At 38.4% G+C, this 25,387-nt stretch overlaps 1 protein-coding gene across 2 annotated transcripts in view; it reads right to left on the reverse strand.

Moving 5' to 3' along the window:
• Positions 1 to 25,387, reverse strand: part of PLCB1 (phospholipase C beta 1) — a 660,986-nt gene that overhangs the window by 438,964 nt on the left and 196,635 nt on the right. For both annotated transcript variants that reach the window (XM_028524211.2, XM_028524212.2), the window contains exon 3: positions 5,854 to 5,922. In XM_028524211.2, coding sequence (XP_028380012.1) covers positions 5,854 to 5,922 — 69 coding nt within the window. The remainder of the gene's footprint in view (positions 1 to 5,853; positions 5,923 to 25,387) is intronic.

Genomic DNA, 25,387 nt, shown 5'->3' on the forward strand with positions numbered 1-25,387 from the left:
GCTTCTAAAAGCTAAAAAAGTCAGAGCTTGTTTTTTTCTCCTAAAAAACTTCTATTCCCCTCTTATTTCCCTAGAGGAACAGCCAAAACCCTTAGCATGGCTTATGAAGCCAAAAATAATATGGCCTCTGGCCACCCCCCTGGCTTCATCATTCTTTCTTTCTTGCACTCCACTATACAAGGCCAATAGAAATGGCCTCCTTTCTATTTTTCAAATATTCTAAGCATATTCCCACCTCAGTGCCTTTGCTTTTGCAGTACCCTCTGCCTGGAAATCTCCTCCCTCCTTTAATTCATATCTCTGCTTATATGACCTTACCTCATCAAGAGAACTTACTCCATCATGGCTCTACAAAACAGCAAGCCTCTGCACAACTCATGACCAGTGATGTCTGTCCAGCTTTATTCTTCTCAGTGGAACCTATTTGTTACCTGTTTTACCCACTGAGGACGGTGTGGAGCCTGTTCATAGGGGTAAAGGCTGTGGTACACACTGCTTTCCAACTCTGCATGTTTAGTGACATCAGGTTGTGGGTTAATCCTAGCAGGTTGAGAATATTTTACCCCCCAAATTAGGGGACACAATAAATAAGTGGTTTCCTTTTTTTGGCCATTGTTTTTGAAAGGCAGTTCAGCAGCAGCACCAGTTCCCCATCCCAGAATAAAATGTTATATGAGAGCAGAATTGTTTGCCTTTGCTATTCACCGCTGTTTTCCCAGTGCCCAGAACAGGGCCTGGCAAAAACAGGCGCTCAATGAGCATCTGTCGGATCCATAAAGAATGAATTTAAAGGTCGTCATTTTCATATATGATGTAGGAAAACAGAACCTGATCGATTTTTAAGATTTAATTGTACTCTAACCTACTTGATGTGATTCTGGTAATACTACATGCCACCTAGAATTTAACTGAGACCTGGACATTCATAAGGAATTGTGTTCAAATTAACATTACACATCTGAAATAAACTGTCCTTTACCAACAGAGTGAACAGGTTAATTGTCAGCTAAGCACATGAAGCAGTTTTCCTTGCAGAAAACCACAGCAGTATCCTTCAATGATACTGCTGCATGTATTATTGACAGCTGAATGTCAGAGGCACGTAGTTTCATGTCCTAAAGCTGGGAGAGCCTCTCACCATGGAGTCGCTCTCTCTGGAGTCCAAAGTAATCCTAGAACTGCTTTCAAGAAGTCATTTTTCCTTTTGTTTATTTGTTTGTCTGTTTATTTGGATATCTCCTTACCTTGCTTAGAAGGTGACCTGATTTTTTTTAAGTTCACCTGATTTGTTGTGACCAAGTTGAGAAGATTTAGGTCATGGAAACCTGCTGGATGTCAATGTCATAATCTGTAAAATGGAATGCCTCAGCTTGATTAACTTCCCATTTTAATTAGAATCAAATGTTAATAGAACTTACACCTATTATCATGTACCTCCCACCCCCAATTTCATAGATGAGGGAGTAGAGGCACAGAATGAAAGAACAATTCCATTAGGCTCTTAATGGCAGAGCTGACACCAAACCCACATCTCGCCTTTTTCAGTCCCATACACTTTTCAATACACCTAAGGATGAAATACCTGCTAAGAATCCTGAGGATAAAGAAACTATCTTTTCCAGCAACATTTCCAAAATTTTTTCCGACACAGCCCATAGTAAAAAAAAAAGCAAAAAGAAAAGAAAAAGAAAAAACACTTTATGTTGTAACCCAGAACACACACAAACATGAAAGAAGTTTCAAAAAATAAGTCACTCTGCATAAGACACAGATATTTTTCATTCTCATCAGACCTATTCCATTTTATTAACACTGCACATGAGCCACCAAATTGATCTGTGGGATCAGAAACCACAGTGATAAACACTCTTTAAAAGCAAAGATCCTTTTGGAATGAAGAACCAGAGAGTATGTGTTTATAGCCGTGATTTTCAACTGATGTGCTGCAAGAATTTTTAAAGCATGCCGTAGCTGACTATTTAGTCAGGGGTCACTGACCTCTGTTCCTTTAGATTGTCAAACTTAAAAAATGACAACAGCCAACATAACAATAGCCCTCCAGTGTGAATGAATCAAAATGATACCTAATTTTTTTGTCAGGTCAGCAAAACATATTTCTTGGTGAGCCACAGAATTTTAGTAATTAGTTTATGTGTGGCATGAGATGAAAAAGGTTGAAAATCACTGGCTTATAGCATAGACAAGATCTATTACCATAGCACCTTGACCTTTAAATGTGCTTCATAAGCCTGAGAGGGAGGGAGGGTGAGAGCAGGAAGGACAATATAAATGCATTTTAGATTTCAAAGGACAAGGTAGATGCCTCTAACTTTTAGCTTTTATAGTTGCATAAAAATCTCCCAATTACTCTTTTTTTTAATTTGAGAAATTTCAAAATGGGTAACTTGAACAAAGGCTGTATACAGAAAATCATATCTGGAATTGTATGCATTGTGTTGGGAGCTGACATTTAAAATTCATTAACTGGGTAACACACAGAAGCTTTTCCACTTCTTACAAATGTTATTTCAAATCACAGCAGGCATGGAAAACAGTTCATCTTCAACTAGATTGTGAATTTATATGTGATGAGATGCTGTGAAAAACAAAAACAACATGAATACGTAGATAAATATTTGCAGGATGTCTGGGTATTCTGATACCTGCTCTACAAATGTTCTTCCTCTGTGGTTTGTAAAGCCCCACAGAAAGTCTTCTTCCACTCTGTCTGTCTTCTGTTGCATTGCCTTTCTGTCCTAGGTTTCTGAGCTCTCCTTACTCCAGACTGATATCTTTACACTTTTTAATCTTCCACTGTTAGTCCCACTGCTTTCGTTCTAGTCAACTCAATGGTCTCTTCTTATTTAGCTTTCCTCCTCCAAGCCATATGCCTCCTGCTGCGAGGCGGTCATACCGTAGTCACTCTGGAATACTCCGGAAGAGTACTTTGGAATACTTTGGTCCCTGACTTAGATAGCTGCAGCTGGGGAATCCAGGATCTGCCAGGGGTGGCGTGCAGAAGGGGACCTGAGGACCTGAGGATAGAAGGCATTTATCTATTCCAGAGCCTTGGAAGCCAGACTGGTGAAATAAAGAAGCTCCTAGACCTTCGTGACATTTTTGGAACAGCTGAATGAGACTTCACCTGGACCCAGCACTTCCACTGAAATTTCCAATACACTCCAATCATTTTTAACAAATTCTGATTTTACTTATCCAGTTGAACTGGGGTTTTCTTTTACAACTTAAAGATTTTTAAACTGATGTGATTACTAGCTTCTTTCTTCCCTATCAATCCACAAACCCCCTTACAGCCAAGCCTCTTGTCTAATTTCTCTTTATATCATAAACTTTTCCAAATTAAGTGAGTGAAATAAAAGCCAACTTCCTGCAAATCTGCCACAAAATTTTAATAAAAATAGATACAAAAAATGATGATGATACCAAAAATAGTGGCTAATAGTACTTATTATATAGTAGTGATAAATTAACATAATGGTGCTCCAATTTTGCTGCAAATTTACTTTTCAAAACCCAGATGTCCATGCCACACTTGTATCAACTAGATTCTTAGATGATACTAGAATCTCTGGGCATAGGGCATGGGCATCAGCATTTTTTTAAATCTTCACCTGAAGATATGTCTATTGATTTTAGAGAGAGAGGAAGGGAGAAAGAGAGAGAGAAACATATGTGAGACAGAAACATTGATCAGTTGCCTCCTGTATGTGCCTTGACTGGGGATGGAACCCACAACCTAGGTATGTGCCCTGAGTGGGAATGAAACCCATGATGACCAGAGCAAGCATCAGCATTTTTTTTAAAGCTTTCCAGGTTATTCCAGGAACAGTTAAATTTGTGAACTCATCTGTTGAAAGTTTGCTAATAAATTACTAAATCCTTACAGGATTGCTATAAAGTACTGGTTCATCATCATAATCATCATCATTGTTATTATTAATATTATCAAGACTTAACCAATGAGGAATAAATCTGAGTCTCAGGAAGGTCACATATAATACACAACAGAACCCAGCTTTGAAAATATTAAAGTAGATTGAAGTTCTTGAAAACTATCAAGGAATGGGAAGAAAGAAAGCCAAGAACATGGATAATCCAGAGAGAAAGCAATCTTTGGTAGAAAAATGGTAAAAGCCAGAGTTCTCTGAGTGTCTGTCCTCAAGAGAAGCACATTAGGATCTAACAGTGGTTTATCAGCACCGCATAGACCCCAGTTCTGTTCATTTGTCATCATTCCATAGACATTCATCAAATCATATCCATAAATGAAGAATAACTGGTAAGCAGGTGGTGGACTAAAATAAAAAGATTCAAGCCTAAAAAAACTCTCCACACGCCAGAGGAACTGACTTACACTCACAATGCCTAAGGATAAAGGGGGGTCTGATATAGTGTAGGCAATTGTCTTTAACAAATATTGATAATGAAGTTTCAAATTAGGCCAATAAGCTTGAATTAAAAGGTGAACTTTATTACTGTGTGATCAACATAGTTCTAATAGGCTTACATAAAATTTGGCTGAAATATGGTTGGCAAAAAAAGAAAAAACATATTCTTTCCTATACTGACAATTGTGAGCAATTTTTAATCATCAACAAATCATTAATGATACAAAATTGAAAAACCAAACCATTGAAGTTCCATTAAATTGCTGAGATAAATGTAAATAATATACTGTTTCCACATGAAACACCATTAGTAACCTTCTTGAAAATAACTTTGACTTTTCTTTCTTTATCATTCTCACATTTTTGTGCAGATAATTTTTAACCCCTTCGGTAATAAAAGCAGTATTTGGGTGTTTGCTCTGTGGCACAATCTGCCAGTGATGGCTGCACTGTTATGTATCTGAAGAATAATTATTCCAGGTGACTTTTTTGTCTTCTGGCATCTCCACAGATAAAACAAAGATACTCTTTGATGTCAAAGAAAGCATTTTGACTTTTAAAGAATAAAACAAAAAGTTGCAGGCAGATACTCAAATAGAAAATTGCTAGTTTTCTGTCAATTATAGAAAGAGGCAAGAGACACTGAATGGCACCTGTACTGCCCTATTTGTCAATACTCTGTGCTAAAAGGAAGTATTTATAGCATTAAAATGAAAACACAATGAAGAGTCATTTCTCATTTTGATGATGAGTCAACATATCCTGCTATACCCTACCAGATAATATAAGTCTCTCTCTATATAGATCTATATATAGACTTATTCAGTCTATATATATATATAAATCTATATATATATATATTCCTTATTCAGCATTTTTTCACCATCTTCAAAAAATAAAGTGCGATCATTGCTGTGACTATTTCTTCAGTATGTTTTCCACACCAGAACAAATTGACATTCCACACAGCTGATCCCAAAGCCTGCCGGTCTTCACTAGTAACATGTGCAGAAAGAACTCTTACAGCCTTTTGGCTTCATGGACAGAATGATTTCAATTGCAAAGCATTTAGCTAGCAGGTTCTGTTTATCATGTGTAAAAGGTTACTATAATTATGCTTATGAGGCCCAGAAAGTTTTCAAGTAATTTCAAACACATTTTGACAATTTAGAATTACCCAGCAACTTTAGCACTGTTATTTTTTTTTCAAACAAAAATAAAGCAAGCCCTTATATCCAACTGCCCGTATACTTGCTCATTGTTTCCATCTTTTAAAAAAGTGGAAGTGTTCAGGGCATACTGGCTTGTTGAAGGACTGGCTGTTTTATTGTGTTTTACAACATCTACAACAGAGAAACTTTTAATTGGGGCAATTAGTTGATACCGTGACACAGCTAAGTAATCAAGGCAGCATCCGGTGCGGACACCATGCTCTGCGTCCTACCTTGGGAGCTCTGGCATGTTTCCCACATCTGGCATCCTTGACAAGGCTGAGATCTAACAGCTCCGTCTCCTGGAAGGCAAAAATGTGAAACTGTTAAGCGTCCGCATACATCTCTTTTCTTTGTTTTATATCATTGATGTCACTTTTAAAAATAGATCATATTTTGCTGTGCATATTGTGCTCCTGTGTATATGTGTACCCATGTTTTTGGCCCAAACTTTGAAGAAAAAATCTTCCATTTTAATGTTTTAATTCAATTATTCATTTATTTATACTTAGATACTATTTTTTTGTATTATAAAGGAATTTTAGCATTTATTTTTTTAACATCTTATGGCACAAGAAATTTTATGTAACAGATAATTACAAAACACAAGAACAGATACAAGGTATTTCAGGTACTACCCATGTATAATGCACATTCTTATTTTTCCCTCAAAAATTTGGGCAAAAAGGTGTACATTATACATGGCAAAATACAGTAATATCTTGAGACCTGCCTGAAGATTTCTTTGCAGTTGGGATATTTTCCTCTTACACCAATGATGAGTTGTATTAGAATGAAAGCAAAAAGATAGCAAACTGCTAACTATTCAGTTTAATATATAGTCTAATACATTTTAAATATAATGTGTGTGATTTGGGTCTCCAGTTTATCGTGCAAACCATTGCTAAATCATGATGAATCAGGCTTTCCTGTTTTCCTGTTGAGAAATAATCCTAAGAGTCACTCTGGGTGTAAGTGAGGCTATGTGAGTGGGGTGAGGGATTAGGGGGAAAAGGTAGACAATGATGTTACTCCCCCCAGCTCACAGAATACCCAGCTCACCTGGCCAAGGTGAAAGAGATGGATCTGCCTCCACTACCTACCCCAGCCAAGCCTTCCACATACTTACCTATGCCCTGATCTTTTCATTTATTTATTATATTTTTGAACGCTTATAATATTCAACTTGCTCTAAAGCACTAGACTCAAGATACAATCGCTTCTCTGGATGGCCTTGCCATCAAATAGAAGACTAAAAAATGTATATGTGTAAGATCAAGAAGAAAGTGTCAATGTCAAATTTAAAGTTACCGGCTATGGAGGTCAGCAGAGGGAAGAGAGTTTTCCCCTGGGGACTCAGAGAAAAGTCCTCAGAGGAGTCACTGAGCATGGAGCGGTGGGGACAGAGGGGGCTGATGCTGTACCCTCAGTTGGAGGGTACACCACCAGCAAATATCTATGAAAGAAAGGACTGGAGGTTTGAGTGAAACCTTAAGGTATTCATGGCCATTAGACACTTAAAGAAGGAGAACATTGCAGGGGGTAGGGGTAGGGAGGAGGAGGAACATGGAAAGGCATCCTGGAGTAAGAAACAGCATAAGAAAAAGCATACTTCAGGGCGGTACAAAAGGGAATTCATGTAGGCCACACTTAGTGCTCCATTGCCGGGCACAGCACATATGAAGAAAAGCTGTAGGATATGACACAAGAAAGGAATATGGTCAAAAGGACGGAAACTCTGAAAGTCTGGCTAAGGACACCAAGCCATGAGGTTTGTGACACACAAGTCACCGAGTTATGCAGTGGACTCTACCACTGGCCAGATGGGGCTGTGGCACAATGAGCAGAGTCATCCAACCTGTTTTCTAGACAATGAGCCAGTGCCTAAAGGAATTTAGCCCCCTTCTCCCCGCAGGAGGTGTGGCATTGATTCAGCCACTCACGGACCCTCTGGTCAGCAGTGGCTCTCACTTCCCAGAAACCCCAATGTCCTCGAGTACTGGCAGCTGGGGCTCCCAGAAAACTTAAAACAATTGCCACGAATTCCAAATGTTCAGTGCAAAATGCTCTGATTATTTTCCTTTGCCCAAGGTTGATCTCATGCTTGCCGCACAATCAGGGTCAAACAGGAGGAGATGTCCCTCCACTGAAATGCAAACCCAACAGAAGTTATGGCCACAGCACACCTCTTGGTGGGCTGAAGGGAAGACAAGAACCAGTGCCTTCTCGTCTTTTGCTCGCCCTGACCATCTTAGCAGATTCCTTACCCCATTCCTCGTTACATATGACTGTGGAAATCCTCCCAAACCCTGGGGTGTGGCGGGCAGCAAGTCAGCAAAGAGTTTTCAGGACAGAGTAACGGATGCCCTGGTTCCCCTAAGACCACACCATCTAGTATGGAAGGTCACCTTATGAAGGCTAGAAAAGAATGGTATCAACCACAGGACTCAGTGCTTCACTTAGGCAAATGCATAATGAAGTCTTCAGACATGAGGAGGTGGAGCTTCTGGCCCAGGTTCTTTACCTCCATGACAACCACCACCAAAATATTTGTTGGAAAAGAAGAAACAGAAAGAGAATCAAGCTCGAAGAATCTTAACCTAGAAGAACTTGCTGAGTAGAAATTTGAGAAAAGAAAAACCCAGTGAAGGCAGCAATATTGGAAAGAAAGATGAGAGTGATAATATGGAGGTTAACAAAAGGAAATAGAACAGTTATAAACAACTCTAGGATCTCCATCTTCCCCACTGGGACTCAGGAGTTTGGGCAAAATGATAGTGCATTATAGAGATGCTGATTTGAGGGGCTTATCCAAGTGGAAATGTCACTCATTAATTCACTTGAGCATTATTAAATACTGCAGTGTGTCACGTACAGGCTAAGTACTAAGAAATGACAGTAAAAAACAAACAAACAAAAAAACCAAAGCCCAAAGATCTGATACCTATTTTGAGGAGCAAATGCCCAAAACCAATTATTTTACTCTAAAGGATACATCTTAAGTGCACTGCAGACATGGGCAACAGAGGCATCTTTTCAGCCAAACCATAGACATTAGAAGTTTTGTGGCCTTATAATTCTGTGTGTTTGGGGACATGGAGTGTTCAGGGAGAAGAAACAGCAGGCACAAATGCAGAGAGGCAGGGACTGAGTGCAGAAAGCTACAAGTCACTCAGGATACACAGCAGAAATGCCTGGAGAGTTAGCAAAATCGCTCCTGGACTGAACAGTTGTTATGTGGGTGTTCTCTTTACAATTACTCATAAAACACTGATGTCTATGTTTAATGCACTCTTCATATATGTTATATGATGTTTCACATATATGCAAAATAAAAATCACACATATACATAATGCATTTTTCTAATTTTATAGCAACATTTTTCTATTCAAGAAAATTCTTCCCAGTTGAACAAACAATAGACTCTACTTATTTGCTTATACACACAAAGCCCAAATTAAGTTCACATGGAACTAGATCTTAGCAAGGTACCATTATATAGTCTTCTATATTGCAGATAATGAACGTTGTTTTCTACTTTCAGCCCAAGAGGAAATGTTCATTCCCCAAGTCACAGAAGGGTAGTTAATGCCAGCTGCCCGAGGGATTCATTTCAATACCACAGCGACTAAGAAACTCTCTCCAGCGTGTAAAATTGTGTGTGTAGAAAAACCACCACAGGGCACTATCAACGTGGGTAATGTGGCATGGGAAAGACCCAGGTGGAAAATCTGTCCATGGACTCGATGGGCTAGAAAGCGATGATTAAAATAGTGCCTCCCACTTCTATTAACATGCAACAGCCAGCCCTCTCAAGTTTAACTGCATCCTATTCTCTCCTCCACTACAAAGAAAATGAGCAACCCAGTGCACAGGACCACAAAACATTACCAGCCTCCCTGAAACTTTTTCTAGGTTAATTTTGCTGTGCTAACAGTTTTAACAAACTACCCTCATTATTAGAAAGCAGTGAAATGATCATTTTCTCAATTCATTTAAGAATTACTGTTTTTCAGCTTCCAGATAGAGAGGTCACATGATTTTTAAGAGGAAACCGGCGTCTGAATAAGGGCCCTAAAATCAAGTAGTCAAGTATTTAGTCAATCATTAAGCCATGGCAAGCATCAGTTTCATCATCTATAAAATGAGCATGATCATGCTTTTCTCACCAGTGAATCTCCAACCTTAGCCTGCATTACAGTCACCTGAAGACTTGTTAAAACTCATTTACTGGGCGCCATCCCTCACAGTTTCTGGTTCAGCGGGACTGGGACAGCCCTGGGAACCCACACCTCTCATAAGCTCTCAGGTGATGCTGCTGCTGCCGGTCCACAGGCAACACTTTGACAAGCACTGATATGTACTCATTCATAGGTTATTATGATAAGGCTTTTTAGGCGAACATGATTGATAAAACTATACATTACTTATGTGTTATAGTATATTGTATGAAGAAGAATCTATTACTGTAATTTCTTTATATAGGGAACTGTCAAATAAAAATATTATACCTACTAAATGCAAAAATGTGCCATTAGGCAAAAATGTGCCATTAGGTAAATGTACCATTAGGTAAATAATCTTCAATTTGATTTAATTGAAGAAAAACTATTGAATCACAAAACCCATCAACTCCTAATAAGTGTGTTTGGCATAAAATTTTACCCTATACAAGTAAAAGTCTCTAATTATTTAGAAATTTAAGCAACAATTGAAATAATGTTATCCATGTTTGCTGAAAATGCTATACTATAAAACCTTTACATCCTATTATTTCATAACACCTTAGAAAAGCAAAAGAAGGAAAGTTTTGGTTCTCTCTCAACTCCAAGCTCTTACAACAATGGAAAAGGTACTGCGATCCCCAAAGACCTGTGGGGTACCTGGATAAGTAAAAGAACAATGAACTAACAGATCCCCTTTATTTGCAAGGTACACAATGGCCCCCTTAGGATATCACACTCCTAGGTCCCCCCCTTCACAGTACATCTACTGAAGTGAGGACAGAAGTGACCTCTCACTTTGTTGGTACTGATAAAGGTGCATCGACAGTAATTCAGAGTTTATTTTTGATATTTTCAATGAGTGATGAGAGAACTGAGAGAAGCAAACTAAGGAACAACTACATTGTCTCCGATGTTTACTACTCAGCAGAAAGATTTTAATCCATCAGCCACAGACACACTGTGAGGTAGATGAGCCATGAAATGCACTGCAAACTCAGGGAAGAATACAATTTAAAACTCAAGTCTTTTCCAGAATACCAATTTCTGTGCTGTTACTAAATTCCATTAGTTACCCACTATAATAACATGCTTCGGGTTCACACAATATATAATCAGAGCAGCAATTAAAGTCATAAGAATTTCACAGGGAAGATATTAATGGCTGGGTGTGGGGTGATTATGTATACCTCTACATGTGGTACGTTCATTAGGTTGTTCAATCTCCATTTACCAGAAGTAGAAGACATTAATAAGTTTTATTGACTGCTAAACTTCACTAAAATGCCCAGTGTTGACTATCTTAAATGGAAGGTTTTAATTTAAAGAAAAGCAAATGAAATAGACTCAGCTCTTAGTTCCATAAGTTTATTTTACCTCGGAGGGAGTAGAAAATGTGGGTAGGGTACTTTTCAAAAAAAATTCCTACGCTCTCTCTCACTTGGTCTCCTGTTTCTTTTGTTCCCTCAACTATATCTATCTTTTCCCCATGATATGCACTGAGTCTCAGAGTAGGAAACACCAATGGAATGTCATACATAGGCCATCAGTACCAACCACAGTGGAGAAAATAGAAAGGTGGCACAAGTGCATTTTGATAAATAAATCTAGGGTGAGTGTAGTGCAAATTTCATTGAACTAGGAGGCAGAGCACTCACCTTATCACTTGGAATTGTCCTTTGAATCTGTGTACTATGTAGCAAGTTCCTACAGATGTCTGTGCCTTGTGTGTTTGTCCGTCAAATATAGATGCAGGTGCCAGGACACCCTCCTTGTTGGGCTGCTGCTAAATGCACTGAAATATTAAACCAACACCTCCCCTTAGAAAACAGGGAGAACTGCATACAGACACATTCTTAGGCTTGTGATATTTTCCCATCCAATCAGATGCCTTAAATTTAACCATAAGAGGTGACATTTTCAAAAGAGGACCTGGAAGTGAGAGACTTGAAGCAACAGCAGAGATGCTAGCCTGCTGGCAGTGTTGTTTATTGCCGATGAAAAGGGAAAGCATCTCCAAGCTAAGGGCCTCACTCCTACAGTGACAAAGTACTGAATTATGGTAACTACCTGACTGAGCTTGGAAGAGGAACTCCAGTTCCAGATGAAAAGCAGCCCTGCAGACACTTTTAATGCAGCTTTGGGAGACCCAGAGCAGGTGAGACCCATTCAAACTGTAAGATAATAAATATTTATGGCTTAAAGCCACTAGGTTTGTGGTAACTTGTTACATAGCAATAGATAACTTATACATTACCCCCACTGTTCCAAGTGCTCACTCATTTAATCAGAAAGGAATGTGAATGAATTTACATATCTCAACACTCTAACCCAGGATAAAAATGAATGCAATGCTGTTATCTTTCCCACACATATCCAGCATGAAACAATGGTTATAATTGAATCATAGAATATTGGAACTGAAAAATATTTCACATAAGAAAACAGGCCCAGAGAAAATCTATCAACTGCCCATGATCACTGAGTCTAGGATGGAAAAAGAACCCATTTACCCCAAGACCTGTTTTTTCCCTAAAAAATTATTTTCCAGTATTGATAAAATATCAAGAGTATTAGCTGAGTAACACAAATGGAAGAAGGGACACTTACATCTTTGTTCATGTACCAGAAAAGCTACCGGGATAGATAGAATGCAAATTGGCTTTGAAAGGCTGTGTCTCCACAAGGCAATGTGAATTATATTGGTAAATACCTAGTTAATTTTTTTCTTTGCAGATAATCAGAAAGATAGTTCAGCCTATGGTTATGCAATGGCCAAATTTCCTCCTTCTTACTTCCTTCCCCAGCTCCCTGAGAAATTTTTATGTATTCATCTAAGAATAAAAGCTGCTTAAGTTAGAAGTTAATGTAGCTAAGCATAAAATTATATCCATAGCACCAAAGCTTTGTTAAGACATAAAATTAATAAAACTTAATTGTAATAGTATTTATGTTGATAATCTGATACGTTTATAACCAGGTGCCTCTATGACTATGGGTAAAACCTGTCAGACAGCTTCCGACGTTCTCAAGGACATTACATCTGAAAATCTCTTCTTGCAATTTTTTTAAATGATGAATGAGAAACAAGTGGAATTTAAAATGTTACCAATTGGCTCTACTCTCAACTTATTTGGCTGACAAAAAAACTGAGTAAAAAGGCTTCATAATCACTATGGAAATTCTATACATATTCTGAGGAGGAATAATATCAGGGGCATATTGGATCTTATAGCAAGTGTTTTCTTTTCCTAGGACTAGGAAAATAAGGACTAGTTCTTAGTCCTTATTTATTAACAGGCATCTTATGGAGGGAGTCACTGCATTTTTATGAACAAATTATGATGTTGCATTTGTTAAGGTTTCAGAGGTATTTTTTTTTATTTTAACTATGATGATAAAGATCGCATTGTCACTGTTTTCTATGACGTCTGTCCTCAGCAGAAGTCCTTGTTCCGTGCTAATCAGATTAACTAGAAACAGTATCTGGCATTTGGCAAATAGTTTCACAAATGCTAAAAACTATCTTTGGGTGAGCATAGAATCCAATCTCCATGAAAGTTCTCTTAAACAGAATTATGGAGATTATATAAGTTAAACAGGCAAACAAGCTGTTTCCACTTGAAAAGACCAGATGATTTAAACTCAGCCAGATTTCCCCTTTAAATCATCTACAATATTATCTCTGACTATACTGACTCTGCTATGGCTGAACAGCCAGCCAGGCTTTTATACCTGGCACTCCAAGCTGCTTCTAGTTCCTTAATCTGAATGCAATATTTGACCATGTTATTTGTCTGCTTACCTGACTTAAACTCTTTCACTTCTCTAGACCAGTGGTTCTTAAAGTGTGGTTGGTCTCTACACCAATAACATCAGCATCAGTATCACATAGGAACATGTGAGAAATGCAGATTCTCAGGTCCTATCCTAGACCACTAAATCAGTATCTCTGATAGGACCCAGAAATCTATTTTCATTAAGATGGAATGATTCATACATAATCTGAAGTTTGAGAACCTGTGTCCTAGATATCATTGGAGACAGCAGCCACCCATGAAGAAGATGAATTCACTAGGGCTAGAATTTGTTGTAGGACATTCTATAGGACATTGGAAAAGCTGCCTGGATCTATTTAAGATATAACTGAACCTAAGTCCTAAAAGCAATGAGAGAACTGATAACAAGGCTGTTGAAGAAAAAGTCTTTTTCAGACTACTGTGTTTGTAGTAGCATCGATATTACTATAAATTGAAGCAGCTATTTCCACATGGGACCCTAGAGGATAGACAAAGTCAAGGAGAGGTTCTAAAGATTCTTGGCCTATTTCCAAATGTTGTGATTCAACCCTGGGGTGAGACATCTGGGCTGGCAACTGATGTATTTCTTTTACTCTTTAATCACACAATCATGACATGTCTGGTGACTTCAAAATTTTTAGAAGTATACAAAAATGCCATTTATTCTTCCTTTCCCTAATAGTCACTTTGCAATGTCCATTCAGATAGTCTCATGTTTCTCCTTCATCTATTTACTCCACCGTATTTCATGAATTTTTCCACCTAAAGGTTTGCATTTTATTCTGCCAACATACTCCCTGTGTTCTAAGAAACACAGGATTTTCTAAAAGATTTAATAAAATTTTACTGCTTCATTAAAAATATTCCAAGTCTTTTTTTTAACCTGTGCTTCATGGAAATGAAAGAACACATTTTTGAATGACCAAAATGGGCCAAACAAGAAATTAAAAGGGAAATTACAAAATATTTCGAGACCAAAAATAAAAAAAGAAAAGAAAGAAACCTCAGAAAGAAAGAAGAATATACCAGAACTTATGAGATAACACAAGAGCAGCAATCCCAGGACTTTGTTTTAACATTTTATTTATTTATTTATTTTTAGAAAGAGGGAAGAAAACAACAAAGGGAGAGAGAGAAACATTGAGATCAGTTCCCTCTTGTATGCGCCCCAACCAGGGACAGAACCCGCAACCCAGGCATGTGCCCTGACCAGAAATCAAATCACTGACCCTGTTTTATGGGAAGACACCAAACCAACTGAGCCGAACTGGTCAGAGCATGACCCCAAGATTCTGATGAGCTTTTAATCTCACTTGAAATTGCAAATATTGAAGCAAGGAATTAACCTAGCTTCCAAAATGAGATATTTTAAGTTGACAGTTGTGCATGAATGTCTTTCTTTTCAAAGAACACATGCTTCTTAAGATCATTTTTGGTGGCAAGACAATAGGAATCCAATTGTGCTTTTCCAGTGCTAATTTGTAGGAATAAGTACTGGTTGTGTCTCTGGGAAGTAAGGTACTTAATGAATTTTCCTGAACAGAACATGCACTGAGTCAGTCAACAAATCATCCCCAATGCCCTATGTTCTGTAAATTCACTGAAGTAAACTCCTTCTGGTTCAACTGTTGATCAACCTCAACACATAATGTAAACACACAAAATGAAGCTAGCTGTATACATACATCAAGAACTATAAATGATTCAAATCATTCATTAAATCTAGGGCCAACTGCCAGTTACTCAGGAAATTTTCATAAAGCTCCTCTAAGAAACTACTGATGTCCACCTATATGCCCTGCTGGTCCCCTTTGCTGTGCTTACTTCCATTCTAACAACTGGCATCTGTGCCCTTTAACTACCAGGAGCCACTTCACCCAGGTTCACAGAGAATAAGAAGTGCCCAGGAGGCTAGTTCTCCTCAGGAAGCTCATAGCTCATAACCAGTGCAGGAGCATGAAAGCCCAGTAACCTTGCCTTGGGGCAGAACAAACTCCCAGGTTGCGGCTAGGACTTAACCTTAAAGCTCTTCGGCTTCTTTCCCTTCACTGTCCTATTTCCCCCACTCTCTTGCTGCTGTCTTCTGGAACTCATTCTTTAATAAATCTCTGCATACAACTATTTGCACCTGGGTCTATTTAGAGAACATGATTCAGAACAACTACCACCCTCAAATAATCGACTTAGAAAATAATATTAAACTTAAAAGTATCCTGGATCACACACATACTACTTTTAAAAAATCACATTTTTATATTAATTATTTTCTCTGGCTTTCATACATTTCTTTATATTTTTTGAATTTTTTAATACATTTTCTCTGAAAACAGCTTTAAGTATTATATAGCCAACAAACAAACATTCTTTGAGACTGTGAGTTCTCAATCACTGTACATGGTATTTCATCACTAATCGGGTTTTAACATATTTTTATTTGCCCTGTCAGGTGTGGCTCAGCTGGTTGGGCATCTTCCTGAAAGGCAAAGGTTCCTGGTTTGATTCCCAGTCATGGGTTGGGCTGCTGGTTTGGTCCCTGATCAGGGAGCATGTTGAGAGGCAACAAGTTGATGTTTATCTCCCTCTGTTTCTCCCTCCCCTCCCCTCTCTAAAAATAAGTAAATGAAGTGTTAAAAAATAAAGTATTTTTATCATTTCCCCAGAAATAGACATATGAGTATATATTATCTACTCTAAAGAGCAAAGAGCTCTTGCCAAGGCTTCGTCACATCGTAATCTGAGAAACAGGGCATGATTTTAAAGAAGGAATATTTCTTACTGATAAAAAAATTAATAGTTATAAAAATCATCAGCTTAGCTAATTCCCAAACAGGAGTTTATTTTTATCATATTTAGAGCTAAAAAGAAAATATGTTTATATCCACTGTATATTAGGTCACTTTCTTTTGCTGAAGATTGATTTAATTTTCAGCCACCTACTCTGGCTTCCCTTCTTAACAACATTTTTCTTAAAAAGTTACTCCCAGATAAAACTGTCATTGGCACAATGCAGTACACAATTGCTTTGCATCCTCTTCTTCCTTCAAATCAAGACATTCTCAGTTTTACTGCCTCTTTTGCAAAGATAGTTAGAAAAAAATAATTGTATTAGAATTTTTCTCCAAGGGCAAAACAGTCATAAGAAATACTCATTAGTTTCCGTGGCCACTCAAATATTGCCTTCCTGGAATGTGAGATATCCGCTTGTTCCAGATCGTCTCCTCAGAGATTCACATTTTTGATCAATATCATCGTTCTCCTTTTGAAGTGAGTCGTATACGCCGTTCCAGGAAGGACCCACACTTTTCAGAAGGGACCCACTGTGACTTTTGTTCTTTCATTTCACAGTTTTTCATGTTATGATAAATTACTTTATTCTCTAGAGTCTAGAACAACTGAAGTTCATAATCTTTTATGAAGACTAAATTTTGACCAAGGTCACTATCCCTGGGTATATAACTTTTCTAAGTAAATAATTCATGAATTCTTAATGTAGGCATTGAACACCCAGAGGACAGATCACTCGTCATTATTACACAATATATTTCTTCTTGCTTAGATAAAAGTAAATGCTAAAAATAAATCTTCCTCAGAATTACTTCCCCTGTAGTATTAAGAAAGTAAATACCCCGGACAAAAATTTTAAAAACTTTATTGCGCAGACCCTGGGCTTGTGTTCAGTGAAAATATGCTACCTTGATTACCCATAAAGTTTTTGTGATTTTCTTGTTGTTTTCCTTAATGTCTGAGCAACTTATTCCCTAATCACTCCTAGCACTTGAATAACCCATTTGTCTCCTTTTAGACCCTGTCATGAAAACCTATTGTGTTTCACAACCTAGGTTATTTGGGTTTTCAATTTTAAGTCAGCTGAACCACATCTGCTCTATGTGGGTCAGTCAAAATTAAGTACAGAAATCTCCATGTACCAAAATTGGTACTATTCTGCCTTATGATTATGGAATTAAATTAACCTGAGTCTTAAGCACTGTATGTCTTTTGGCATTATTTTTTTTAGTACAAAAGCAATCTTTGAGAAATTGCATAGATTTAATACCTTTCTCTTTACCTCTTTTGGTATTTTTTGATGGAATGATCAGTGGTTCTCAAAGTATGGCCCCTGGACCAGCAGTATCAGCATCACTTGGGAACTCGACAGAGACACAAATTCCTGGGTCCCATCCCAGACCTACTGAACTGGAAACTCTGAGGGGCAAGATCTGGCAACCTGTATTATAACAAACCCTCCAGAAGGTTCTCCTACACTCTCAAGGGGAGAAACACTGGGATGGGTATTGAGAGATTAGTAACAAATAGCATGTTGACATTTGTTCTTAACAATCTCCTTAGTTATAAACTTTCAAGTTCTTAATAACTCCCTAACTTATAAACACTCATATTTATGTTAAAGCAAATAGAAAAAGTATATCTTCTTATTTAAAGAAAATGCTTGATGTTTATGATATTCAGATGCTATCTTTAAACAAAATATGTGCACAACTGAAAATCGAAATGTCAGGGGCTTGAGGGGGTGGCAAGTAAACATGATGGAGTCTCACTTTATATCATATCCATCCCATAAGTCTATTTTTAAAGTTAAGAAGAAAACACAGAATGAAGAGGCTCTTTGTTATATACAAGCATTCCCAAGTGCTTTTAAAAACATTTCCTGATGGAATCATTATTAAACCAGTTAAAGAGCATAGAAACCTCAGGTGTGAACTGTCACTGTTACCTTTGGTGATTACTGTATTGTGATGGTGCCACTCTTTTCTCTCTGCATAGCTGAGTGGGTTTGTGCAGTTCAGCATGAACAAGGTTGTGCAGACCGTGAGGCAGAGGTGGTGGCTTCCCCTCCACCAGAACTTGTACCTTGCCTTACACAGTACAGAAAACTGCTAGAAAATCACTGCCTAATGATGAGCCACATTGCACAGCACTCTTTCCATTTAGGGAGGCTCATGTGACTAGTTCTCTCAAACAAAACATGTATGAAAGAGATGAGGGTCATTTCCAAGTCTTTTTCTTTCCTATCTTCCTTTTCTCAGTAATCAAGGAGACCATAAAAAACATTGGAACCGCTAGATTGGACAGAGCCTAGGTGTCTAATCACCAAGTAGAAGAAAGCAATCTTCAGACCACAAACACCCTCACTGGACTCTTAAGTGAATGAAAAATAATTGTTGAGTCATTGAAATTCTACAGGTTATCTTTTATAATAGGATACTTTAGTTAATATAAGGCTTATACGCCTTTTTTTAAGGACAAATCGTATCATAAAATATCACAGGTACTTTGTGATGGCTAAGTATATATGTCAACTTGACCAGGCCACAGTGTACCCAGGTAACTGGCCAAACATTTTTTCTGTGTATCTGTGAGGGTGTGTTTGGATGAGATTAGCATTTGAATCCATAGACTGAGAAAAGCAGATTGTTCTTCCCAATGTGGGTGAGCATCATTCAATCCACTGAGGATCTGAATAGAACAAGAAGGAGGAAAAAGGAAGAATTATTGCTCTGTCTGACTGTTTGAGCTGGGGCATCAGTCTTCTCCTGAACTCATACCATCATCTCCTGTGGCTGTCAGGCCTTTGGGCTTGGACAGGAGGTTGTGAGACTTCTCAGCCTCTGTAACTGAATAAGCCAATTCGTTCTAATAAATCAATCACTCTCCGTCTCTGTCTCTCTTTCCCTCTCTAAAGAATTCGAATATATACATGGAATGTTAAAAAGGGGGGGGGGGTGTACGTAAGTGAAGAACTAATGTGTATGATGGTAAAACTAAGACCCTCTAGAAGACTGTGGATACAAACAGCCCAGATAACAACACATCTGACTTAACCCACTTCTTTTCCTTTCTAGCTGAAATCTCACTGAAGTTACAGCAAGACTTCTCTAAGTGTCTTGATTACTACAGTTTCAAAGTCAGTCATGAAATCATATAGTGTGAGTTCTCCAGCTTTGTTCTTCCTTCTTAATATTGTGTTGTCTAGTCTCAGTTCTTTGCATTTCCATATATATTTTTTAAAAGTGTGTTGATATCTTTTATAAAGATTTCTGGGAATTTAATTGAGACTGAATTGATTCTATTGTTCAGTTGGGAAGAAGTGAGATTCATCCATGAGTAAGAAATATCACCCAATTTATTTAGGTCTTCTTTGATTACTTCCATCAGTGCTTTGTAGTTTTTCACATGCAGATCCACGATAGGTTTTGTTAGACTTACTCTTAAGTCATTCCATGTTTGGTGTGATTATAAGTGGTATTTTTTTAAGTTGCAAATTCTAATTGTTTGTTGCTGCAATCCAGAGAAGGAATTGCCTTTCATACATTAATCTTGTATCCTGTGATCGTGCTGGACTCTCTTATTTGTTCCAAATGGATTTGTTTTTATAGATTCTTTGGGGTTTCCTACATAAAATATATCATCTGCAAGTAAAAACGGCATTGTTTCTTTATTTCATTTGCCTGTTTTTTAGTTATTTTTTTCTTTTTAACTCACTGACTCTCTTCCTCCTCAACAGAACCGTGTTTGGTACTTTTTCTGCAGCCCATTCCAACCCCCACGTTCTTCCCTCTCAGAGTATCGACCTTCCTCCTGTTCTATCCAACCTCGTTGTCACATTCCTCCATCTTACTTAGCTCTCATTTCACCTTTTCAAATGCCCTGACTTTCCAATTCCCACTGACAATGCTTCCAGCAATAACCAAAGTGTTCTGCTGTACTTTTTTCCTTTTCAGACACTATTACCAAACTGTAATCATTCACTCACCTCTTTGACCACAGAACAGCAAATTGAATGTAAACAATAAGAGTTCTTCATAGTAAAAGTTCAAACACTAATTGCACAGTCTTCCTGAAAACGCCACCAGTGGAACTCTGTGGTCTATCATGGAAGTGTATGCATTCCACCAGGACCAGCTGGAAGGACTGAGCATAGCCTCATTCTCAACTTAACAGCAAATAAACTAAGTACCTCGGTCCATTATGTACCCAGCGTGACCAAACCAATAGAGATTTCCATAAAAACCAATCTAAGAAAAGAAAAAGAAAAGCCCACATGAAGTGTACCTTACACCCACCATCTAGCTCCAACTGGATTCACCTTCAATTCCCCTTCTGCCTTCTGGTTGGTTTCAGTACTGCCATCAGAACTTGTGCCCATGGTTTCTCATCATTTCCCCACTAGTTAGCAAGCATAATTAGAATAAGGCACCTACCCTTTCAAAGCTCCCTTGCTGCAAATTTCAAGATATTTTTAGACAATGTACTGTATGGTTTTTTCCCTCTATACACTCAAGAATTTTAATTATACTAAGTGCTTGCTCTGACATTCTTGCTTTTTTTTTCCACAAAGAACAAAATCCAGAGCTAAAACATGTTTGCTTCTCTTAATCAGTATATTCTTAATCCTTTCCTGTTTACAGCTTTACAGAAGAACCCTTTGGGAGCTGCTTTGCTGCTTAATATCTAAGCCAAGGCTATCTAGGGAGCATGGGCTATTTATTTCCATAGTTTCTATATTTAGCACTTGGATTTGTTTACAGTCCCCTCACCCCCAAACACTTTAAAATTCCCTTTTCTCTAGCAGTTTTGTATCCTCCATCTATCTCTCCAGCAAGCAAGATTTCTACCTAACTATGCATTTTCTTCTTGAGTTCTCTTCCGGGGGACTCCCATCCGACCTCTTTGATTTCTTTCTAGAAAGGAAGGAAATTTCCCTTTGGAACTTCAAGAAACCTCCAGGGACACAACTCCTGCTCCTTTCTTTGGGGGAAGGAACACGCTCCTAGTCATCTTCCCAGGGCAACTGTCAAGTACCATTTGAGCTCCTGGGGCAGGGAAATGATTTTCACCCTAAAATGCCATGGGTTTATTTAATGGGTCAATCAAAAGTGAACATTAGTTATATTTTAAAGCAGGTTAAGAGTTCTGGGACAAAATTTTCCTTGTCACTGCCTTGATTAATGTAAGATTAAGGAGGTATATGTTTAAGAGTTCAAATAATAACTAATCATTACTTTGGAAAAAGGCATGATGTGGGCTGGGTAAACTAAATATTAGGAAACATTATAAATTAAACCTTTATTATGTCAAGGGTTCTTCTCTGATGCACATTCCTTATATTTCATTTTCATCAATGAGCAAAGAACAAGGTCAACATAACATTCTTAAAATGTCAAAGTCACAGTAATTAATTATTCAAGCCTTGAAAATAAGATTGGCTTAATTATATCAAGTGTAGGCCTTCTATCATGGATAAATATAAAAGATTGAGTTGCAGAGTCAGACAAAACTGAGGAAGTACATAAAAGAGTGAAATCTGTCATCAGAAAAAGGTTAAAATTAGGCCCATGACTATGGGATAACATTTTAAATAGTTTGGCTGTCTCCATCTTTATAATGTCAGGCAGTGATGTTCACTGTTGTTTTCTTTTTAAAAAGGTAATAATAGAAGTCTGGGACACTTTTAAACTTCTTTTAAAACTTGGTATCCTTCCCTGATCTAATGCCAAACATGAATATCCTTTTTCTCCCAAATTTATACCAGAACCATTCTTAACTTCACCAGACTCTTCAAAGTAGAAACCATTACAGGAGAAACTCTCAGAAACTCAGTTCTTCTTGCCAGTGCAGTAAGAATTACAGATCAGCGAGTCTATTAGGGTGCAAGCAGGGTTTATTGGTGATCCTTTCTCAAGGAAGAGAATGGGCTTAGTTAAAGTGGGGGTTGGGGAATGAAAGGCATAGGTTCAGGGCAAAGTAGGGTAAGGGCAGTGAAAGTAAGGGTGGCCAAAGGCCAGGAAGGCAAGAGTAGGGGTAGTGAGAGAGGCTGGGCAGCCAGAGATCCAAGAGAGCCACGAGCGCCAAACCTGAGAGTCCTTTGTTCTGAGGACTTATATTCTTGGAGGGATGGTAGTGAAGAAGTTACATATTGATTGACAGGTAAAGGTGGTGAAAACTTTCTATGGGAGGATGTGACTACCCAAAGATGTTAATGGGCTTCTTCCTTTGGGCACTGTGGACCCTCTCCCACCTTTCAGGACTTGGGGTGAAAGCACAGTTTCAAAGGCTTTCTTTCCCAGACAATGAAAAACATACATAGAATTTCAAGGCCTGCCCTCTTCCCATGTTAACATAATGTTTCCTGTGATGTTGGAACACCTGGCAATATTATTGGACCAGGATCAGGATGCTGAGTTAGTGGGTGACACATGCCTCCCTCCTCCTCCCTGTCTTGGTTTGCTATCTATTCCACCTGACAAAACCATGCCATCTTCTCTCTTCTGCTATTTTAGATGCTTGAGGAAGACTTACCATAAAAGTTTGACTGGAATTGGGGGGAAAGGAAATGCTATATCATGAAAAGGATGTAGTCTATGTTTTGCAGAATACCTCTACTCTCCTTTGTGCCTGAAAAAGGTGAGAACCAATTGGCTTTTGCTCAGCTCACTTTCAGATTCTCAAAAGACCAACATTTCTCCATAGGGAGCAATTTTGCTGCCCACTGTTCTGCTCTCCATCCCTGGACATTTGGTAAAATCTAGAGATATTTTGGTTCGTTTGTCTGGTGGGGGGCTATGGTGTCTCCTGGGCAGAGGCATGGGTGCTGCTGAACATCTTCCAATGGCCAGGACAACCCTCGTCGTAACAGTGGGAAAGACAGGTGTACTGACCCCAAAGGGGGTCTGCTCAGACAATTGATAGGACCTGCTACTCAAGACATCTGATTTCACAGGCCTGAAGAGGGAAGCTGTTGCTAATTAACATGTTTATAATTAAAAACACGCTACTTTTAAACATCAAGCCTGATGAATTTTTAGATCCTTTTTAGGTGTAGCAACATTCCACCATATTCACCAAGAACATCAAAGTTCTAAACCCGTGCTTTGTCTCCTAACGTGAACAATATATAATGTCGATCAGAGGTGCCAATGGGTGAAAACACAAAAGGAAATAAAGAATGAAAGGAACTCAAGTTTCAAGCTGCAATCCTTTTCAAATCCTTCAGATGCATGTGTCCAGACATAAAAATCCTCAGAGCAAACAACCCAAGTCATTCTTTTTTCCTACTAAGGCGCGGTGAAGAGAGAAAGAAGAGTTGACTTTGACAATTTTAAAGCTTCTTTGTTTTTCAAAAACTCTAAAAATATGAAGAGTGAGCATACAGTGTACCAAGAATGCTAAAAACTAAATGTCAGTGTGCTTGGAGTCATTTTCTGCTTTTAATTGCCTTAAGTCTTTACAAGAAGAAAGTAGAAATCGTTAAGGAACACAAATTCCTTTCAGCATACCAAATCTGCATCAACTGTGCCCACATTTACCAGCCCTTACATCTCCCTCTAACTGTGCCTGGATGTTCAAACATTTGCCTGAGGCAAATACCTTCTCCCTCCTTCACACACACATTCCTATAAAAACCACGCAAAACGAAAACAGACAAGCTAGAGACAGTGCTTTTTCACCACCTGATTTTCATTGGGCTTCACAAGATTCACTCTAAGGTTTTGGTAGCCCTGCTTTGTGGCTTTAACTAAGTTGGGGTGGGGCCAGGAGAGGAGACACTGCGGAGGACATTTTGGGAAGCAGGATCTAAATGTGCAGAGATAGGGAGGTATAAGAGTTTATGAATGACTTCCTCGGCTGGCTAGAACAGAGGTACCACAATGCCAGGAACTGAAGCTGGAGATGAAGACCAAGGCCACAAAGAGTTCAAGTGGCATCAGAACTAGAAGAACTTGGGTGTGAAAGGACATGAATTTACACAAAGAAAGCCAGAACATCATGCAATGAGAAAATCAAACTTTAGCTCAGACCCCACAAATAAAGTAACTGTTCTCAGCCAAGAAAGGGGAATGAAATGTTCCTGCTGAAATTTATAAGCAAAAAAAGAAGGGGGACTAAGAACAGGGTGCCCAGCTGATGCAAACTACACAGCCAAACAAGCCCACAAAACCCATGTCTCAGGTTGGTTAGTAAAGCTAAAAGACACATCTGGCACTGCATTCTGGAGGCAAGTCAAGCCTCGTTATGGGCTGCACTCGGAGTATTTACAGACTCAAAGAAAAAAAAATTAGGACCAAGAGCCCCACAACAAAACAAACATCAGCCACAACAAATAACCCTTTCATCCAGCATCCTGGAGAAAAAATGGCATTGAGTCTCACAGAGGGGAATTAGCAAAACTATGGCAAAGCAAAGAGAAGCTCAGGTCAGTAAAGAAAGGCAGCTTCTCTTGCTGATGTGGCCAGTTTCTCAAAACGTTGAACGTGGGGGTTAAGAAGAATTCTGTTGTATAGTATAATGAGTTCATAGTTGGTATGAGGTCTTCCTTATGGATTACTAAAAAGTTTGTAGACATCATTCTATAGTGTATGTTTATTCATTCTGAACAAATGCTTTTGCTGTCTGTGTAAGTCTCCCAAGTAAAGAATCACTTAAGGCACTGATAAATAATACCGAGATGTGCACTGGGAAGATTCTATCTCATAACAGTCATTAGATAACCAGAGAGAGAAGCCCTGGACAAAATTCTGTCTCAAGGATGCTAATTTCTAACTGTTACAGCATACCAAAGAGTCCAGAAGCATGTTAAATGGCCCATTTGAAATCATTAATAGTTTTATAAATAAGGTGAGAAACTGTACAAAATTATCATCTTTAGAATTTTAAGGGCAATTCTAGTGGCAGGGAACTAACAAAGTGGAGGGAGCAGTCGGGGACTCCTACAGTAACCTAGCAT

This window comes from Phyllostomus discolor, chromosome 9 (assembly GCF_004126475.2).
Source record: "Phyllostomus discolor isolate MPI-MPIP mPhyDis1 chromosome 9, mPhyDis1.pri.v3, whole genome shotgun sequence".
Lineage (NCBI taxonomy): Eukaryota > Metazoa > Chordata > Mammalia > Chiroptera > Phyllostomidae > Phyllostomus > Phyllostomus discolor.